General features: G+C 38.5%; 2 protein-coding genes across 2 annotated transcripts; both read left to right on the top strand.

Annotated features, from left to right (window-relative positions):
* Positions 1-620: 620 nt before the first annotated feature.
* Positions 621-3,379, top strand: LOC146614003 (histone-lysine N-methyltransferase set-1-like). The gene is made up of 4 exons (XM_085378104.1): positions 621-1,371; positions 1,455-1,617; positions 1,736-1,928; positions 3,251-3,379. Exons 1-4 carry the CDS (start codon positions 1,269-1,271, stop codon positions 3,377-3,379), a joined length of 588 nt encoding a protein of 195 aa, XP_085234230.1. The 5' UTR covers positions 621-1,268.
* Positions 3,380-12,107: 8,728 nt separating this feature from the next.
* On the top strand, positions 12,108-13,183 carry LOC146614002 (uncharacterized). The gene is made up of 2 exons (XM_085378602.1): positions 12,108-13,011; positions 13,095-13,183. Exons 1-2 carry the CDS (start codon positions 12,108-12,110, stop codon positions 13,181-13,183), a joined length of 993 nt encoding a protein of 330 aa, XP_085234728.1.
* The last annotated feature ends 6,338 nt before the right edge of the window (positions 13,184-19,521 follow it).

The raw sequence follows: 19,521 nt of genomic DNA, 5'->3' as shown, positions 1-19,521 counted from the left end.
ACCCGTGTGTGTGTGTGTGTGTGTGTGTGTGTGTGTGTGTGTGTGTGTGTGTGTGAGTGCGTCTATGTGGTATGGATTGACATTTGACCTGCGCTGTACCTGGGCTCCGGGGACATTTCGACTTTTTGCTGTGTATTCATGTGTCCCCCTAAAACATGACTTGTAAATGCATTTTTAAGTGTCTAAATAATAATTTTTTCTACTTCTTATGAGGTCATTATTTATCTTTTGACCTGTATTTGCTTAAACTGTAGTGTAAATTCATTTATTAAACTATAATTAAAAGATTTTCTGATTTTCTTAAAAGTCCACCTATACCCCTCACCTGATTTTTGTGTATTCCAGTGTATTGCACAGCGACGTTTCGAGTTAGAGTGGATGTGTGTAGGTACTGCAATTTAATACACATTTTCAATACACACGGCCGGAAGTCATTGTGATTGGTAGGCTATATATATAGGCGGTACCTACAGGAAACGGCGCCACAACTTTCGCGCGCGTGCCCTTTAACAAGTGTATGTCGACGGCAATACGAAGACGGATTAAAAACACAAAGGTAAGCCTTTTTTAATGTAAAATGCACCATGACTTTAATACTATATGAACTTATAGGTGCACAGGCCTATATTAAACTGGTTTAATTTATGCTTTATGGACTGTTAGTGAGTCTTTGAAGAAGTAAAACGGCCCCAGCGTTTGTCATTGAGTAAATAAAATAGGGCTGACGACTAACCGCGTCAACGCGATAAAGCGGGCTAACCCGTGTTAGGATTTACTCGGTGTTAAAGCATTATTGTGGCTTAAACGTGTTAATGCCGACATCGCGACTAACGCGATTAACAATTAAACCAGCGCAGTCTGAGTCAAAATCCCTGATGTCGCTGTTAGCTAATTTCGGGCAGTTTGTCCAATGTCTGTCCATTCTGCTGACAGCCCTAAAATAAAAGCAAGGGTATAAGTGTATTTAGTCGTGTATTTATTTATATGCCTGAAGAAAAAACTTCTTACAGTTTTGATGCCTAAGCTTTCTCAGTACTTGTATCACTCTCTGCAGTCGCCATTACAGAAATGTCACATGTCGCCATTTTGAGTACTAGGCCTTTAACATTTTAAAAGAAGGCATAAATTAGCACTATGAATAAGTCAGCTGTGTTTATGCTGTAAACTACACTACTGCTAGTTCTGCTACTACTGATGATGATGACAATGATGACGATAATCGTAATACTTTATATGCTTTGGTAATACAGCCAATCGTACAGGAGAACATGCGAAGGAGACGCATTCCTCCACGGGAGGATGCAGTCTGTCATGTTTCTGCTGGAAGGGACAAACTGGGACTTGATATCCACTACATAAATGCCTTCAAAGGTAAGTTGGTCTTTAGTTTGGATTAGATTTGGAGTTTTTCACTTTGTCTTTTGTCACTCACTTGGTATGCCTCTGCAATTCAGGTCGGGGCATTTTCACGACTGTTCCATTCCAAAAAGGAGACTTTCTTTTGGAATACAGAGGTAAACTCATAACAAAAGAAGAATGTGAGCGGAGACACAGAGTTTATCATGACAGCCTGAAGGTGTTCATGTTTGAATTCAAGTTTGATGGAAAACTCTGGTGGTGCGTATTATATCAGTGTAGTTTGATTAAGATTAAATGACACATTGCTTTTGATTTATGAAAAAAAAAGCTTCCTAACTAACTAGTTAAGCTAATACTTTTTTGCCTAACCCCACAGTGTGGATGCATCTCAAGAAGATGGGTCATTAGGCAGACTTGTCAACGACAACCACATCAGTCCAAGTGCTAAGATGAAAATATTAAATATCAATGGAAAGCCCCATCTATGCTTATTTGCAAGCAGAGACATAAGTCCAGGCGAAGAAATAGACTATAATTATGGTGACTCGGATTGGCTCTGGAGATGCAAGGTATTTCTACAATTGTACTTTTTGGAACTGATAAATTGCATACCCTAAGCCATTTTTACATTTGTACCTACTCAAATTGGCTTAACGTGACTTAGGGCATCTAGTTTTTCACTGAAATTGAGTATCACCTACTGTGCCTGGGGTAACTATAGCAATGCAGCCGAGCATCCAGTGATATAAATGCCACAGCAAGCATGGACGTCAAGGTGACAAAATGCCTGCTGCTCAGTCTATACTTTAGTGTTCAATTCAGGGATCACGCTGTTAATTTTGGTCGCTATTTCAAACATTTCAGAGTTTCAAAAATGATGGCTTGGATTTTCACGAAGGAGGCGCACTCATAACTTATCGAGTGACACCATTGACCAGCCACCTGGTGGCATTCAGTCTATGTCAAATTTTCTGATCACTTTGGATCACTTGGAACCTTGGTGCAGTAGTTACTGAAAAACTACATGGTACTATAACCTACTGGAAAAACAGGGGTAGGTACTAATGGAAAACAGGCAATTGTGATGGCTGCCACATTAAAGCCCTCTAAAAGCACTAAAAAAAATATCAGCAGGTATGCAGAAATAAAAAATGGCTTTCGGTTTCTAAATTTTAACAGTGATTGATGTTTAATGTGATTCTACACAGCAAAATCTCCAGTGTTAAATTAACACTGGAGAGTGTCTATAAGGGTCCACACCTCTGAGTGTTAAATACAACACTGTTGAGTGTTAAATTAACACTTTTGACAGTGTTATATGTTTAAAAGTAACCTAGTCAGTTTTGAAGATTAACAATGGCTAACACTGAGCAGTGCTGATTTTCTAACACTGGAAAATAACTCAAAATGTTAGAAATATTCCAGTGTTAGAAAATCAGCACTGCTCAGTGTTAGTCTTTGTTAATCTTCAAAACTGACTAGGTTACTTTTAAACATATAACACTGTCAAAAGTGTTAATTCAACACTCAACAGTGTTGTGTGGACCCATATAGACACTCTCTAGTGTTAATTTAACACTGGAGATTTTGCTGTGTAGCCTCTTTAGTTAGATTCATTTTAAATTTTGTCCCTTGAAGATAAATGGGCCCTAGTGACAGTTCGTTGCTGCTACAGGTGATTGTTTTACTCCTTTAGCAATGGCTTAAAAAATAAAGAAATCACACTGACTATTTGTCTCTTAATCATAGGGCCTTAAATTCTCTATACATGACAGTGAATATTTTAAAGACAATAGCTTGAAACTTATCTTTCTCATACAGTTTATTTAATGTTTCAAAAGCCTCTTCAAAAATGCACTGTATATTCATTTTCTATCTGTTACACACGAAGACGGAGACCAGCCAGATTCAGAAGACTGTGAGCTGCCTAAAGCCGCAACCAAACAGCTTTCCAAACAATGATCTGGACCTGAAACATCCAGAGCCTGAAAGGGTAAATATAATCCAGTGTACCACTTAATGAACTAATAATTTAATCTATCATCATTCTTTATGGATGCTGTGTGTGTGTTTGTGTTTGGCAGTCACCTGGGTGTGATGTGATTTACATGGACTGTGGCTTGTAGGTCCTTTTCATTGTTTCAAAGTGCAAGTCTGGATAACATCTGAGTGTGTGTGTGTGTGTTAACCACCCAAATGTGACTTAGGAGGACCACACTGTTATTGGGAGACTCCGTCAAAGTTTGCTTCATGGTGACATCACTCTGGTTTTAGGAGGGGTCTTCTCGTATTTCTTGACAGTTTGACCTACAGCATGCAGAACTGACTACATGTGCTTTGTTTCTATGTGGTTTGAAACTCAGGCTTGAACATTAAGATAGATAGTACTATACAACTTAACTTGTTTTAGGCACTTTTTACTGCTTTAGTGCATGGGCTCTCTCGCTGTGTACTCTGGCTTCTTCCCACAGTCCAAAGATGTAGCTTATGGGGTTAGGTTAACTGGTGATTCAAAACTGCCCTTTGGTGTGAATGCAAATGCTTGTCCTTCCATGTTAGACTGGTGATCTGTCCAGGTTGTACTGCCCTATGGTAGCTGGTATAGGCCCCAAAACTGCTACCCCACAATCCTGATAAGGATAAGTGGAAGAGGATGGATGATTGCAAAGGAATCAGTTGTTAACTATTGTAGCCAGTATTTTTTTCAGAAGAAAACATTTCTTGAGTGGAAAGCCCCCCCACACACACACACACACACATGCAAATTAAAAACAGAAGCACAGGCCTGCCCAGTACAGTTGCAAGAAGAGCACTTGGTCTAATCTTTGTGCCATCTTTTCTTTGTTGCAGGATCTTGATGAAGAAATGCCTCAGCAAGGCTCAGAAGCCATGCATTCTTCTTCAGTGCAAGATTTTGAAAAGGTAACATTGACCTAGGACAGATTTTAATGAATGTTTCTCATGCACGATGTGTACCTTACGCTATTTGCCGATAGTGAAATGGTCTATTCATCCTCTTGAGTGATGCATTTTTAGTAACTGTCAGATTACTGTTCTTTTGTCTTCATTCTCTATCTGTTACACACGAAGACTGAGACCAGCCAGATTCAGAAGACTGTGAGCTGCCTAAAGCCGCAACCAAACAGCTTTCCAAACAATGATCTGGACCTGAAACATCCAGAGCCTGAAAGGGTAAATATAATCCAGTGTACCACTTAATGAACTAATAATTTAATCTATCATCATTCTTTATGGATGCTGTGTGTGTGTGTGTTTGGCAGTCACCTGGGTGTGATGTGATTTACATGGACCGTGGCTTGTAGGTCCTTTTCATTGTTTCAAAGTGCAAGTCTGGATAACATCTGAGTGTGTGTGTGTGTGTTAACCACCCAAATGTGACTTAGGAGGACCACACTGTTATTGGGGGACTCCGTCAAAGTTTGCTTCATGGTGACATCACTCTGGTTTTAGGAGGGGTCTTCTCGTATGTCTTGACAGTTTGACCTACAGCATGCAGAGCTGACTGCATGTGCTTTGTTTCTATGTTGAAATTTTTTGAAACTCAGGCTTGAACATTAAGATAGATAGTACTATACAACTTCTTAACTTGTTTTAGGCACTTTTTACTGCTTTAGTGCATGGGCTCTCTCTGGCTGTGTACTCTGGCTTCTTCCCACAGTCCAAAGATGTAGCTTATGGGGTTAGGTTAACTGGTGATTCAAAACTGCCCTTTGGTGTGAATGCAAATGCTTGTCCTTCCATGTTAGACTGGTGATCTGTCCAGGTTGTACTGCCCTATGGTAGCTGGTATAGGCCCCAAAACTGCTACCCCACAATCCTGATAAGGATAAGTGGAAGAGGATGGATGATTGCAAAGGAATCAGTTGTTAACTATTGTAGCCAGTATTTTTTTCAGAAGAAAACATTTCTTGAGTGGAAAGCCCCCCCCCCCACACACACACACACACACACATGCAAATTAAAGACAGAAGCACAGGCCTGCCCAGTACAGTTGCAAGAAGAGCACTTGGTCTAATCTTTGTGCCATCTTTTCTTTGTTGCAGGATCTTGATGAAGAAATGCCTCAGCAAGGCTCAGAAGCCATGCATTCTTCTTCAGTGCAAGATTTTGAAGAGGTAACATTGACCTAGGACAGATTTTAATGAATGTTTCTCATGCACGATGTGTACCTTACGCTATTTGCCGATAGTGAAATGCATTTTTAGTAACTGTCAGATTACTGTTCTTTTGTCTTCATTCTCTATCTGTTACACACGAAGACTGAGACCAGCCAGATTCAGAAGACTGTGAGCTGCCTAAAGCCGCAACCAAACAGCTTTCCAAACAATGATCTGGACCTGAAACATCCAGAGCCTGAAAGGGTAAATATAATCCAGTGTACCACTTAATGAACTAATAATTTAATCTATCATCATTCCTTATGGATGCTGTGTGTGTGTGTTTGGCAGTCACCTGGGTGTGATGTGATTTACATGGACTGTGGCTTGTAGGTCCTTTTCATTGTTTCAAAGTGCAAGTCTGGATAACATCTGAGTGTGTGTGTGTGTGTGTGTGTGTTAACCACCCAAATGTGACTTAGGAGGACCACACTGTTATTGGGGGACTCCGTCAAAGTTTGCTTCATGGTGACATCACTCTGGTTTTAGGAGGGGTCTTCTCGTATGTCTTGACAGTTTGACCTACAGCATGCAGAACTGACTGCATGTGCTTTGTTTCTATGTTGAAATTTTTTGAAACTCAGGCTTGAACATTAAGATAGATAGTACTATACAACTTCTTAACTTGTTTTAGGCACTTTTTACTGCTTTAGTGCATGGGCTCTCTCTGGCTGTGTACTCTGGCTTCTTCCCACAGTCCAAAGATGTAGCTTATGGGGTTAGGTTAACTGGTGATTCAAAACTGCCCTTTGGTGTGAATGCAAATGCTTGTCCTTCCATGTTAGACTGGTGATCTGTCCAGGTTGTACTGCCCTATGGTAGCTGGTATAGGCCCCAAAACTGCTACCCCACAATCCTGATAAGGATAAGTGGAAGAGGATGGATGATTGCAAAGGAATCAGTTGTTAACTATTGTAGCCAGTATTTTTTTCAGAAGAAAACATTTCTTGAGTGGAAAGGCCCCCCCCCCCCACACACACATGCAAATTAAAAACAGAAGCACAGGCCTGCCCAGTACAGTTGCAAGAAGAGCACTTGGTCTAATCTTTGTGCCATCTTTTCTTTGTTGCAGGATCTTGATGAAGAAATGCCTCAGCAAGGCTCAGAAGCCATGCATTCTTCTTCAGTGCAAGATTTTGAAGAGGTAACATTGACCTAGGACAGATTTTAATGAATGTTTCTCATGCACGATGTGTACCTTACGCTATTTGCCGATAGTGAAATGGTCTATTCATCCTCTTGAGTGATGCATTTTTAGTAACTGTCAGATTACTGTTCTTTTGTCTTCATTCTCTATCTGTTACACACGAAGACTGAGACCAGCCAGATTCAGAAGACTGTGAGCTGCCTAAAGCCGCAACCAAACAGCTTTCCAAACAATGATCTGGACCTGAAACATCCAGAGCCTGAAAGGGTAAATATAATCCAGTGTACCACTTAATGAACTAATAATTTAATCTATCATCATTCCTTATGGATGCTGTGTGTGTGTGTGTGTGTGTGTTTGGCAGTCACCTGGGTGTGATGTGATTTACATGGACGAAGTTTATTAGTTGATATCTGCAACTGAATTGAAAACACCTCACCTTTCCAACTGTCCAAAACAAATAAATGTTGCAATATTTTGCTAACAGTGTCACAATCATCGTCTGGTGTGCACAACAATATCATCTTTGGACAAGTGCATTCAGTGTGTGGGACTGGTTTCCTCCCTCAAGTGGCTTGGCTATAAGTGCAAAGGTGAGACATTTAGTGAATAGGTACATTATATAGTAAAAAGCATTAATGGAGTTCAACAAGTTAAGACTAGCTGAAATGAACACTGCTCCCTTTTTAATTAATGGGTGGTCACGTCTAATTAAAGAAATGTAGTATTACCTCATTGGTGCAGGACCTTGTAAAAATGGTATACTTGGGATTGTCCTCAATTCCCCATTCCATAACATAAACTGCTCAAAATAATAAAGGGAACACTTAAACGATGCGATGTTACTCCAAGTCAGTCACACTTCTGTTATATCAAACTGTTCACTTAGGAAGTAACACTGACAACCAGTTTCACATGCTGTTTTGCAAATAGAGTAGACAACAAGTGGAAATTATAGTCAATTCACCATAATAAAGGACTGGTTCTGCAGGTGGTGACCACAGACCACTTCTCAGCACTTATTCTTTCTGGCTGATGTTATGGTCACTTTTGAATGCTGGCGGTGATTTCATTTTAGTGGTAGCATGAGACAGTCTACAACCCACACAAGTGGCTCAGGTAGTGCAGCTCATCTAGCGTAGCACATCAATGTGAGCTGTGGCAAGAAGGTTTGCTGTGTCTGTTAGTGTAGTGTCCAGAGCATGGAGGTGCTACCTGGATGTGGAGTAGGCCATAGGAGGGCAACAACCCAGCAGCAGGCCTTAAATAGTAAAACTATGTACTATAATTTCCAGTATTTGCTCTGTTTTTTGTCATATCTCGTTGTTAATGTGAGGTTTTTGGGGGGGTTGTATGTGTTTGGTTTTTTTGGGTTTTTTTCCCCCACAATTTCTCAGATGAAATTGCATTAAGTGATGCTGAAACAAAGGACAGTGAGAGTGAATCAGATGATGATGACACATCACTCACAATGTCGGCGTGTGGCACCAGTGAGCCTGTACATGCAGTAGCTGATTCCACAAACACAGCGCAGCCCCAAGACACTGTAGATTGTGGTAAGTTACCACTAGCTTGGTTTCTGTGGATAAAATGTTTGTTACAAATATTAAAACTTAATCAAATTGTGTAATCAGCAGATGAAGGACTACTCACAATGCCTGCAGCAAGTGAGACTGCTGCTCCCTCTGAAGGTAAGGGGTGCAGTTGGTTCTCGAAGCTTATTATTGTTTCATCACTTTGCAACATATGGCAAACTGCAGAGTGGTGGCAAAAAGTCACTTGGATGAGTGACAAAATGTTTCTCCCACTGAAAACGCTACGTCCAGATTAACAGAATCAACGTTTTGGGATTTACTTACCTGGATGATTGAGCATGCATCAAGAGACTTTTATTCAACTTTTTATTCAGTCTTTTATTCACAGCGGAACACTAAATGTTGTCTCATTTTAGAAATTTGATAAATTTTCAAACAGAATTTTAGCTCGTTTTGATATTGATGGTAGCAACACATTTCAGAAGTTAGTACAGGGTAGCATCCATTCTTTTAACAAGCAAATGTTTTTTGTTTTTTTTGTTTGGTTTTTTGTTTGTTTTAACTACTACTACTTTATATATCTTCCAGAGAAAAATGCTGCTCAATCCCACAATTCCCGAAGAGCTCCCAAAAACATGTGGTCCAAGGCTGAGGTTGCTGCAGTGATGAGGCATTTGAAAGACCACATAAACGAAGGGAAACTAGCCACCAAAAATGAATGCAGTCATTGCAAATTGGTAGAAGATCCGGTGTTGGCAGGAAGAACAGTTCAAAACATAAGAGATTTTGTAAGAAACAGAGGATTAACTGCAAAAAGGCAGAAAAAAATGAACTAAAATAACTGTTTAGAGAGCTGTGGTTTTACATCTTGGTCAGATTGCCAATTGTTGTTAACACTGATGTTCTGTTTAAAGAAAAAAAAGTTCTTGTTAAATACAGAAGTAGTTTGTATTTCATAATTTTTACATTTAATTTATTTAGGGTTTTTTTTGACGGGTTATATTTAAAATAAAAAATTATAAATGCATATTTTCTCCCCTTAATATTTACCTTTAAACTATTAAAATTCATTTTAAATGTTATTAATTTTTCTGTTTTCTATATTTTTATATTTCTGTGGGAAGCGTGGGCATTTTTGTCCATAGATTTCTTTTTTATTTATGGTTAAAATTAATGTTCAGATCCAAGAACACTAATAAAATGATGTTCCAGTAATCCTGTGTCCTGTCAGATGTGTATTCATGGTAATGATGAGCTATTTACATATTACATCATTGTCCCTTTAAAGACCCAATATTGTTTTTTTTGGACCTCATAAAACACATTGTTGTCAAGTGGACAATGTCTCCAGAAAACACAATAGAGTCTGGTTGGTGTGTATCAGTGTATCTAGACTTCTATAGGGAGTGTATGAGGTCTGAAGTGACCCAAATTTTTTTCAGATTTTTTCGAACACTTTAACCTCGCTCCCTTGGCTCTAAGTCCTTTCAAAAGGGTAGTCCACTTAAACCACCACCGGGCGGATTGACGTAGTATAGTCCCGCCATACCACATAGACCCGTATGTGTGTGTGTGTGTGTGTGTGTGTGTGTCTCAACCTCAAAATGCACTCTGCCTCACCCCGCCCGTTGACGCTTCTGACCTTTTACCAGACAGAAGCTCTCTGTGATAGGTGTAATAACCTTAACTAAGAACATGTGTAATCTATTGAATGAATGCTTTGATGAAATTATAATTAATGTAATGGTAATGATGGTTATGAATAGTAGCAGTAAAATATTTCCCTGATCTCCACACTCCCTCTCTTGAACTCTTGACCACAAGAGGTCACCATACGTTGCGCTGTGTCACTCCTCGGCCCACTCAGCTGCCTCCATGTCCATCAATGGCATGATGGGCCCGGGTCACCATTCCCAGGTCCACTGCCCTCGCTCTGACCCTCTCTAGCCGTCCTCTGGCCCAGGGAATGAGACAACACCCTCTGAGACATGAGACAAAACAAACACCTTTCCCTACTACGCCTCCCTCACGTATCTCCTCACTTGGTCTCTTAATTATTCAAACTTGGTTCAAGCTATCATGTTTGGGACTCTCTAATCAAAAACGAGCCTAACTTATGGCCTTGGCTCCCTATTTCGTCTGCCTTCAACAACTGTGGGAGTGAAGCTTCCGTGGAATGTGCTCTCCGTCTCCTCTATTATCAGAAAACAAGGTCCTGACTCTCTGAAAACAGTATTTCTTATAACTCAGCAGTATAATGCATCATAAAACAATATCATTCATTCACAATAAATCAGCAGTCCAATGTAATACAAACCAGTTTCACAAATGTAATAGTTATCACCTTCTTCTAATTCAGGAGAATAATGCAAACTAAAACTACATAATAGTTTCACAATCTTTAATTAGGGGTATAACGTGGCATAAGATAATAGAATAATCTCACAGTAGCTTTCATTGCGACAGGAAACGGTTATGTGGTTACGCTGTCATTACATAATTATTATTAGTACACTGAACTTTTCTTCGAGGCCTACGTGGACAAAAATTTTCGGTTTACCCACCAACAATAAAATGGAAAGGTGAGTAATTAACACTAAAATTGGACTATTAACAAGAAACGAGAACATTCCAGCCTTTTAATGCCAGTTATTTTCCTCAGTCTAATTAGAGAAAATTGTTTTAGATTGTTTGCGCTTTGTATATAGTCTTTGTCCAGAAATGTGTCTAAAATCATAATTTTTAGAATTTGAAAACTTCAATAATATTGATATATGCTCTCCATTGGTTAGTATATATAGAAATATAACATATACCTAAGATTAGATTTTGTACTCTTAGGCGTACATTTAAAAGTAACACCCTCCATTTAAGCGTAGTGAAAACTGTTCAGTCGTTTGACTTTTGATGTTGTATCTTTTCTTAAATATATATATTCATTAAGAAAAAGAAGTGATAACACATTGAGATAATTGAAAAATACGTAACATTTTCTAGTACGAACAAATACGTTAAAACAAAATCAATGTTTGGTTGCATTACTTGTAAAACAACCATAATAAGTAACACTGTTCACCATGATAAATAACTCATCTTACAAAAGTGTTTTTGTCACATAAGGTCATAAATTCTCTTTTAAGCAACGATTTGCATTGGCTTGACACAATGACTCTTTCAAGTCATGGTGATTGTGATAATGATTGTAAAGTCCGTTCGGAGCAACGGTCTTTAACAGCTTGTTTTTGTGGTTTAGGAGCCACTCAAAATGTATATGTAACATAGTATAACATTATTAATATTAATAAATCAATTAGGGAATGTGTATTACACAGTGAATTAGTGCTTGTGTTTTTTAACTATAGTGTTAATTACAGTAATTTGCACTGTGAATTTTACAATTTAGAACTTAGAGATAGTTTCTTAGCAAATAAACGTTAACAAGGGCTGTGTTAGTTAGCGCGTGTATGTCCAAAAATCTAAATGCTACCTGTTATGTTGTTGGCATAGAAAAAGGATTTTCATAGAGACACTGTAGTGACAAACATTGAAAGTGTTTATATATATATATATATATTTTTTTTTAATGTATATCTGAATGTTGCAGAGGAATGAATCAGATGAATCAGCTAAGGTCAACACAGACAGTAGCAGTTCAGAAGAAATATTTTTCACATCTGGTTTGCCACAGCAGAAAAGTTTCTTCTTCATAAATGAGAATAAATGGAAGGAGTTACGGCAACATCAGTCAGGAAGACTATTTAAAGGACTGCAAGTGGACAAATATAATTGCCAGTGGAGTCAGAACCCTTAATCCGTACTGCAGTTTTGGATTTCGGAGACAGTGTGAAAAAACTCTCTTCAAGATCAAAGGCACCGGTTTTCAGGTTTATGGGGTACTGCAGATTTCAGGACTGCCCTGTCACTGTGGCTGTGGTGGTTTATGACAAAGAGACACTGAAAGCAGAAGTCGTTTTCAAAGGAGGTGAGGTCTGCCATAATAACAAAGAGCTGAAAAGGCGGCCTGTGCGTGCACAATCACGTCAAAGTGCTGGAGAACTCCTCAAAAACAAATTACCAAGGAGCTTGTACTTGGAGTCTTTACAGAAAGTGCCACAAAAGGTGATCCAATCTGGCAACAGGGATGATGCTCCAACAAAAGAAATCTTGAAAAACATTACATGGTCTGAAAGAAAAGCCAGTAGAGCAGATCCCAACGAGTTGATTAGCTTACAAAAGATAATTCAACAGTATCAGGACACTGAAAAGGACGTACTGCAGAAGATTCTGATGCATCCAAAGGGCGTAATGCTGTGGTCTAAGAAAACCTGGTCAGTTTTCCATCAAAGATGCAAAGAAGACATTGTGTACTTTGATGCCACTGGAAGTATAATAAGAAAAGAAAGTGCTGGAACGCCACCATACTATGTGTATGAGTTGGTTGTCAGAAACCCATCCAAAGGTGCTTCTCCTCTTCCAGTTGCTACATATGTCACATGTGACCACACTACAGCCTCTGTGACATACTTCTTGCAGGCCTTTCAGACTGATCTGGTCAGAGCATTTGGTAATCGGGCCTACAACAGGCCTGTCATGTTCATGTGTGATGGATCCCTGGTACTCCTCCGATCCATTTCCATGACATTCTGCAGAACAAGTCTAGAGGATCTGCTGCAGAAGTACTATGTCTTACTGAGTGGCCAGCATTCAGCACAGCAATTCAACATTCCCATTCTTCATCGATGTTTGAGCCATGTCATGAAAAATGCCAAGGACCTTCGTAAAAAACATTTATATCAATAATTAAAAAAGAATACAAGATTTGTAATGTAAAGGTCCTACTAACAGTGATTTCATTCGTTCATTTTCCCAGCATTCCAGAGAACTACAGGCTTGGAATGCATGTGTTTGGGCTCCTTGCATGCTGGGATAACTTAAAAGTAGTGCTGTCAAAATTATCGCGTTAATTGTTAAGATCAACGCGAAATGTTTAATGCATTAAAAAAATTTAACGCTGATTTTGTTTTTTTATTAATTTCCTGTAATCTAAGACCTTTAAATTCATGAGCACCTCTGGAGGAGGGGGCAACAGTGTGCTATGCTGGCGTTTGGCCTGACAGAAATGATTAGAAGAAGTGACACCATGCTACTATCTAGCTAACACTAGCTAACACACGCAAGCATGGACGAGGGCGGACTTTTGGGTGGAAAGTTTCTCTTTAAGAAGTTGCCTGATGGCTTGTTGGACAAAACGAGAGTAAGATGCACAATTTGCAACGCTGAATTCAAGTACCACAGAAGCAGTTCATCACTGGCGTATCACCTGAGAGCAAAACACCCAACTGAATCCACCTCTACGGGACCTCGCCAGTCTACGCTTCAGGAGTATGGTGCTTGTGGACGAATAACAAAAAATGTGAGAGAAAAGGTAACCAATTCCTTGGTTGTTTGGATAGCTAAAAACTGCCGACCAGTTAGCATAGTAGAAGATGATGGACTGAGAGAAGTCATTCGTGCTGCATCAGGAGATGAGTGTTACAATCTGCCCTCGAGAGGAACCATTGTGTCGAGACTGCACACTTTGTATGGGGACCAGAGGGCTCAGCAGTCCAGCAAGCTTGTGCAAGTAAGGAATGTCGCTCTCACCGGAGACCACTGGACTTCGGTGAACAACGATAATTACTTAAAATATAAAGAATAAAAAAAATGTAATTGGAGCCAGGCTATTAATAAAGTAATTGAGATTAATCGCAATTAATAACAGAAAATTGTGAGATTAGTTAGTTAATTTTTTTTAATCTATTGACAGCACTACTTAAAAGACATGGATGATGTTGTCCATAGTGCAGCAATAGTGTTTTGCAGTCCTTGTAGTGGAAGGAACGTAACAAAACACTACAACAACTTGAAAATCCTTATGCAAAAACGGGGGACCCTGGATTTGGATGAAAAGACTGTGATTGCTGAAGATTACAAGGTTAGCTAAGATTTATTTTTTAAGTAACCATATTAATAACATTTTTACTTGTGTCTGACCCAAATGAATTAACGAATTCACATTATTTTAAAAATATGTATTTTAAACCACAATGACATTTTATATAATTAATTTTTCTATGGTTTGATAACTTGCTGAATACAGATATATATCTGTTTTACAGACTGATGTTCAGAATGCCCCCTTGAAGACCCATTTCCAGACAATTGTTGACAATGCAACACTGGACTGTGAGGGCGAAAGAAACATTTTTCATGCACCCAAATTTATTGCCGGTCTGGTAAATCACCTTCTACCACATGCAACTTTGTGGTCATCAATAATGTATTACTATCTTAAATTGATGTAAATGTGCTAAATGTTGAATTATCCATTTTAATTATGTTTTTGAATTACTTGTATTCTCCTTAGGGGATCTTGGACATCATGGTACTGGTCCTGCTTACCAGCAGCTCAGTAAACTCTATGGTGACATTCAGCAATCCAAGAACCAGGTATCATAGCCAGAAGAATAAGTGAAAAAGAAACATAAATTGTATATAAATTTACAATACATAGATACTGACTTAAACAATGTACTATTGCATTTAAGAATTTTACACAAGACAACAGAACCCAAGGAATCATGGAGAAAAGCCAGTGGGATTTGAAAAAAATCCGTATCCAGAGAAGGAGACTGACAAGGCTTGATGACTTTGTGGAAATTTGTCAAAAAATGCACGATGCCCTCCTGCTTGAATATGCAGACATGAAAAAATCAAGACAAAAAGGTATGAATAACTTTCTAATAATGAAAATTGTGTTTTATACAACTAGAACAAGAAACTAAGAAAAAGTGAAAACATTTGGCTATGACTATAGAATTAAGAGATAATAAAATAAGTAAGCATTAAAAGTATGTATGTGTAATCAACAGTCTTTTCGCGTGGAAATGGAAAGACAAACGCCTTAAACGAAAAGGTGTGTATGTGTCACCGTTAGTGACAGAACTGCCACTGAAGAAAAAGAAAACTGAGGTAAGTCATCATGTTCCCATTATTTTCAATAATTAAACCTTGTGATGTCCTCCCGATTGCCATACTCCTTTGGTCCTCTGGGGTAAAGCGTCTGCTTTGACTATTTATAAAGCATCAATTATAAATTTGCCGCAAAGCAAGAAGGTCCTGAGTTCAATTCCACCATCAGGCCGGGGTCTTTCTGTGTGGAGTTTGCATGTTCTCCCCGTGTTTGCGTGGGTTCCCTCCGGGTACTCCGGCTTCCTCCCACCGTCCAAAGACATGCAGCTTGTGGGGATAGGTTAATTGGATAATCCAAATTGCCACTAGGTGTGAATGTGCGAATGAATGTGAGTGTGAATGGTTGTCTGTCCCTGTGTGTTAGCCCTGCGACAGACTGGCGACCTGTCCAGGGTGTACCCTGCCTCTCGCCCTATGACAGCTGGGATTGGCTCCAGCACCCCCCACAACCCTGAAAAGGATAAGCGGAAGCGAATGGATGGATGGAATTATAAATTATCATCCGTCTCCATGTTTCAATGTTTTATCAAACTGTATTCCAACTGATTACCTGAAATCTTTATGTGTTTTGACATTTTTTTACACCTAGGCATGGGCCTTAGTGAACCCCCACTTTAATGCCAAAAAATGCATGTCCATAGGTGACATAAGTGCAGGAGGAAGCTCAGGTTTTTTGCTTTTTGCTGGTCACACCATGTACAGCTTTGTTTTCAGCAGTTGTAGGCCAAGGGCATATGAATTAAACAAGCTTTCAAGGGTGATCATTGTCTTTTGGAGACCTACTGTATTTAGCAATCTACACTAGCATGTTCTCTGTACAGCTGGACCGGGCATCACATACTGACAATGTTTTTATCTCATAGTTCCTCTGTTTACTTGGGATGTAATGTTGGACAGAATCCTTTAAGGGGACTAGGCACTCATACACAGTCATATCAGTTCCTGTATGGTACACCAACAGCAGGACAGATGCTCACTCGTTACATACATCTCAAATCAGAACACGTTTGTCTCATTCATGACCATATTCTTTTGTATAATATATTCTATTATATAAAGTCATTCAAAAATGTTCTGTTAACAGGTAAAAGGGAAGAACACTGTTCAAACCTTTAAACAGGAACAGCACAAACAATATGATGCTTGTCAAAACCAGGTATTTTTAGAAATGTTTTTAATGTCTACATTTATGTTTTGTGTGTTATTGTCATAAATGACTCTGAAAATTGACATGTGTCTATCTTTGTAGGATGAGAGCCAGGAACAAATAGCCGTTTGCCAAAAAATAGCAACATACATGGCTAATAAAGCATCGGTCACAGTACGGAAAAGAGATTTATGTGCCTTCAAAGTGGATGCAATTGTTAATGCAGCTAATGAAAGTCTCTCTCACATGGGTGGACTTGCAAAGGCACTGTCTGCTACTGGAGGACATACTATCCAAGCAGAGAGTGATCTCTTCATTGCCAAAAATGGCAAATTAAAAGGCTGGACAAGTTGCAGTTACCACAGCAGGCAAACTACCTTGCATGAAGCTGATTCATTTGGTAGGCCCGTGTCTGCAGAATGACCCAACAGTGCACATGATATCCCATGCAAAGAAACTTTTGACTAAAGGTATTTTGAACGTCATGACATGTGCAGAGGAGCACAAATTTTCCTTTGTTGCCATTCCAGCAGTGAGCTCTGGAATATTCAACTTTCCAGTCTCAATTTGTGCTGATGTTGTAGTCACCACAATCAAAAAGTACTTTGAACATAAGAACCGCACAAGTCCTCCATTTGAAATACACCTGGTAAAAAACGATGATCCAACCGTGAAGGAAATGGAAAGGGCCTTCAAAGAGATCCTTTTGGAGCCACTCTCTGATGTCAGGAGGACAGCGAGTATACCCATTTCTAAAGTATAATTGTCATCTTTAGTGTTAGAAAACAATTATAACAATAAGCATGAATAAGTAATTATTATGAAATAATAAGTGAAACTTAAGAATTAGAGCATCTTTGATGCATAGAATAACCCTTTTCAAATTGTGCAATAAAAATTAGCAGTCATTAAATACATTCAGGCTATGTTGTTCTTCTTCATTTGTTATGATTTTGTAATCACCGCACTTAGTGAGTATTATGTGAAATATATCAACATTAAAAACGTGTAATTCATGCAAAAGGTAATGCAATTTTTTCCTTAATAAAAAAATTAAAATGATCACAGCAGTAACAAATATTTTCGTTTAAATTCAAACCACAAATCAAGGGGCCAGAGGATTCTCCATCTACACTGGAAAGGACAGAGCACCTTGTGAGAAAAACAACCGGTCTGACAAAGGACACTGCATCACAGGTGATGTTTCACAAACAAACTCATTCACAATCAATTCAATAACTATGTCATCTGTTTGAAAAACCAAGTTTGTTTGTACATATTTTTGTAATTATATATTAGATTTTATTATATGTATGTGTTGATGAATGAAAAGTACAGACCACAGAAAAATGACAAATGTCAGTCCAACAATAAATGTAACTTTTACATGTTACTGGCCTTAATATTACAAAAACAACAGTAACTGACTCAATTTTTAATTTCTTAATGTAGTTTAACATCTCAAATAAATTACATTAAAATCTATGTCAAATTTGGAGATGTTTTCGTGTTGTTGCGTCAGGTACAAAAATACTTTTAAAAATTAGATTTAAAACCGTTGTAATCGATTACAATGAATGTTCTCATAAGAAGAATTATTTGAATTTAGTTACTATTGTCTTCAAATGTGTTGTCCACAAATATGCGACACAGGTCGCATATTTGTGGAAACAACAGTAAACGGAAGTTGTTGTTTCTGTGGTCCCATCTCAGATTAGAGGTAACAACTTTGTCATACATCACAGTGAGTTCCTGACCCTTAGACCACACAGCTGGCTTGTTGGAGAGGTATGTAATCCAGTTAATTAAAAAAAGAAAAAAGTACTGCATAAGGTTAACGTTAAAGCTGGGGCAGAACATTAGTTGTTCCCTACACATTCAGTAAGTACTGCTTTAGATCGACATTCCAGGCATATCCTCATGACCGAATACTGAATATACGCAAGTAAAAAAAATCTTTATTAACCTTTGTATTCCAAAACTTTATCATGTTTACAAAGTAATAAAAGCTTATTTATTATACTCCTCAGGTCATTGAAAGTCTCCTGCACCACTGGGGCTTTCGGAGCAGAGTGAAGCTGACCCCCCACCCACTTGAAACGTAAAGGCAAATAGGCGGAGCGGTTAGTGCTACGTTTGTGCAGATTTGTGCAGGTAAAATTAGCGTTTGTGCTGCTACGGTTTCCGAGATATTAAACTTTATTTTATAGGTCATTCAAAGGTCACCATCCCCCCAGACTGCTCCAAAACAAACCAAAATGGTCTACTTTTTTAGTGCTACGTTTGTGCTGATTTGTGCAGGTAAAATTAGCATTTGTGCTGCTACAGTATCTGAGATATAATGATTTTAATTATCACGGCCTACGCTGTATAACACCAGTGTCTGTGGCAGTGAGTTTCAGCAGCTGTGGAGTTTTGCACTTTTTCTAGGCTTGCTGCATATTAACTTTTATTAGTTTACACTTTAGGAACACAATTTATTCAGCGGAAAGGTTGATATTTCTTTTGTTACTAGTGCAGAAACGTACACAAGGTAGGCTAAAGTTTTTATTTTTTCTGTGGCAAAACTGAGTTTCATGTGAAGTGATTCACGTATACCTAAATTATTATTATTTTTTACATACCCAGTTGGCCTCTATGATTTTGTTTTGAATTATATATGTTCATTATTATTAATGTAGCTGTCTCAGAAAAAATGAAGTGTTTGCTTTGATAGGTTGTTACCTACGTGTAGAAAACTGAATATTCCACAGCACCCAGGCGAGGGATCTTCAACCTGCGGCTCTAAAGCAACATGTGGCTCTCCGGCCCCTCCACTGTGGCTCTTATAAGACCAAGTAAGTCATTTTTTTATTATAAAGACAACAAGAAAGGGTTCTGTTAACAGTTTTTTTTTTAATGAAATATCTGCATTGACTATTCACTGAATGTACAAGGCTTTTAAAAGTGATTTAATGTTTCTTAGGTTCAAATCTGTTTACTGTAATTTTCAAGTTGGTTGCCCATCTTTCCTAATTTTCAATTATTATGGAAAGGACTCACGTAGCTGGCTTCATTTTAACAAATACTTTTTTCCGTTATAAAGCTTTGATGATTCATTGTCTTATCAAATCTAAAAATAAGCATTTTTATTTACATAGCTTA

The sequence above is a fragment of the Diplotaxodon limnothrissa genome, linkage group LG18, assembly GCF_057381915.1.
Source record: "Diplotaxodon limnothrissa isolate DT_005_m linkage group LG18, D_limnothrissa_male_GT1.1, whole genome shotgun sequence".
In the NCBI taxonomy this organism is placed as follows: domain Eukaryota; kingdom Metazoa; phylum Chordata; class Actinopteri; order Cichliformes; family Cichlidae; genus Diplotaxodon; species Diplotaxodon limnothrissa.
Note: the sequence above shows the minus strand (reverse complement) of the source record. Positions and strands in the feature narration are given on the sequence as shown.

Coding starts and splice junctions, on each gene's coding strand:
- LOC146614003 (XM_085378104.1), top strand. CDS start 1,269: ATGCGAAGGAGACGCATTCCTCCACGGGAGGATGCAGTCTGTCATGTT. Junction 1,372..1,454: donor CTACATAAATGCCTTCAAAG/GTAAGTTGGTCT, acceptor TCTGCAATTCAG/GTCGGGGCATTTTCACGACT. Junction 1,618..1,735: donor TTTGATGGAAAACTCTGGTG/GTGCGTATTATA, acceptor CTAACCCCACAG/TGTGGATGCATCTCAAGAAG.
- LOC146614002 (XM_085378602.1), top strand. CDS start 12,108: ATGGGGTACTGCAGATTTCAGGACTGCCCTGTCACTGTGGCTGTGGTG. Junction 13,012..13,094: donor CCTTCGTAAAAAACATTTAT/ATCAATAATTAA, acceptor TTCCCAGCATTC/CAGAGAACTACAGGCTTGGA.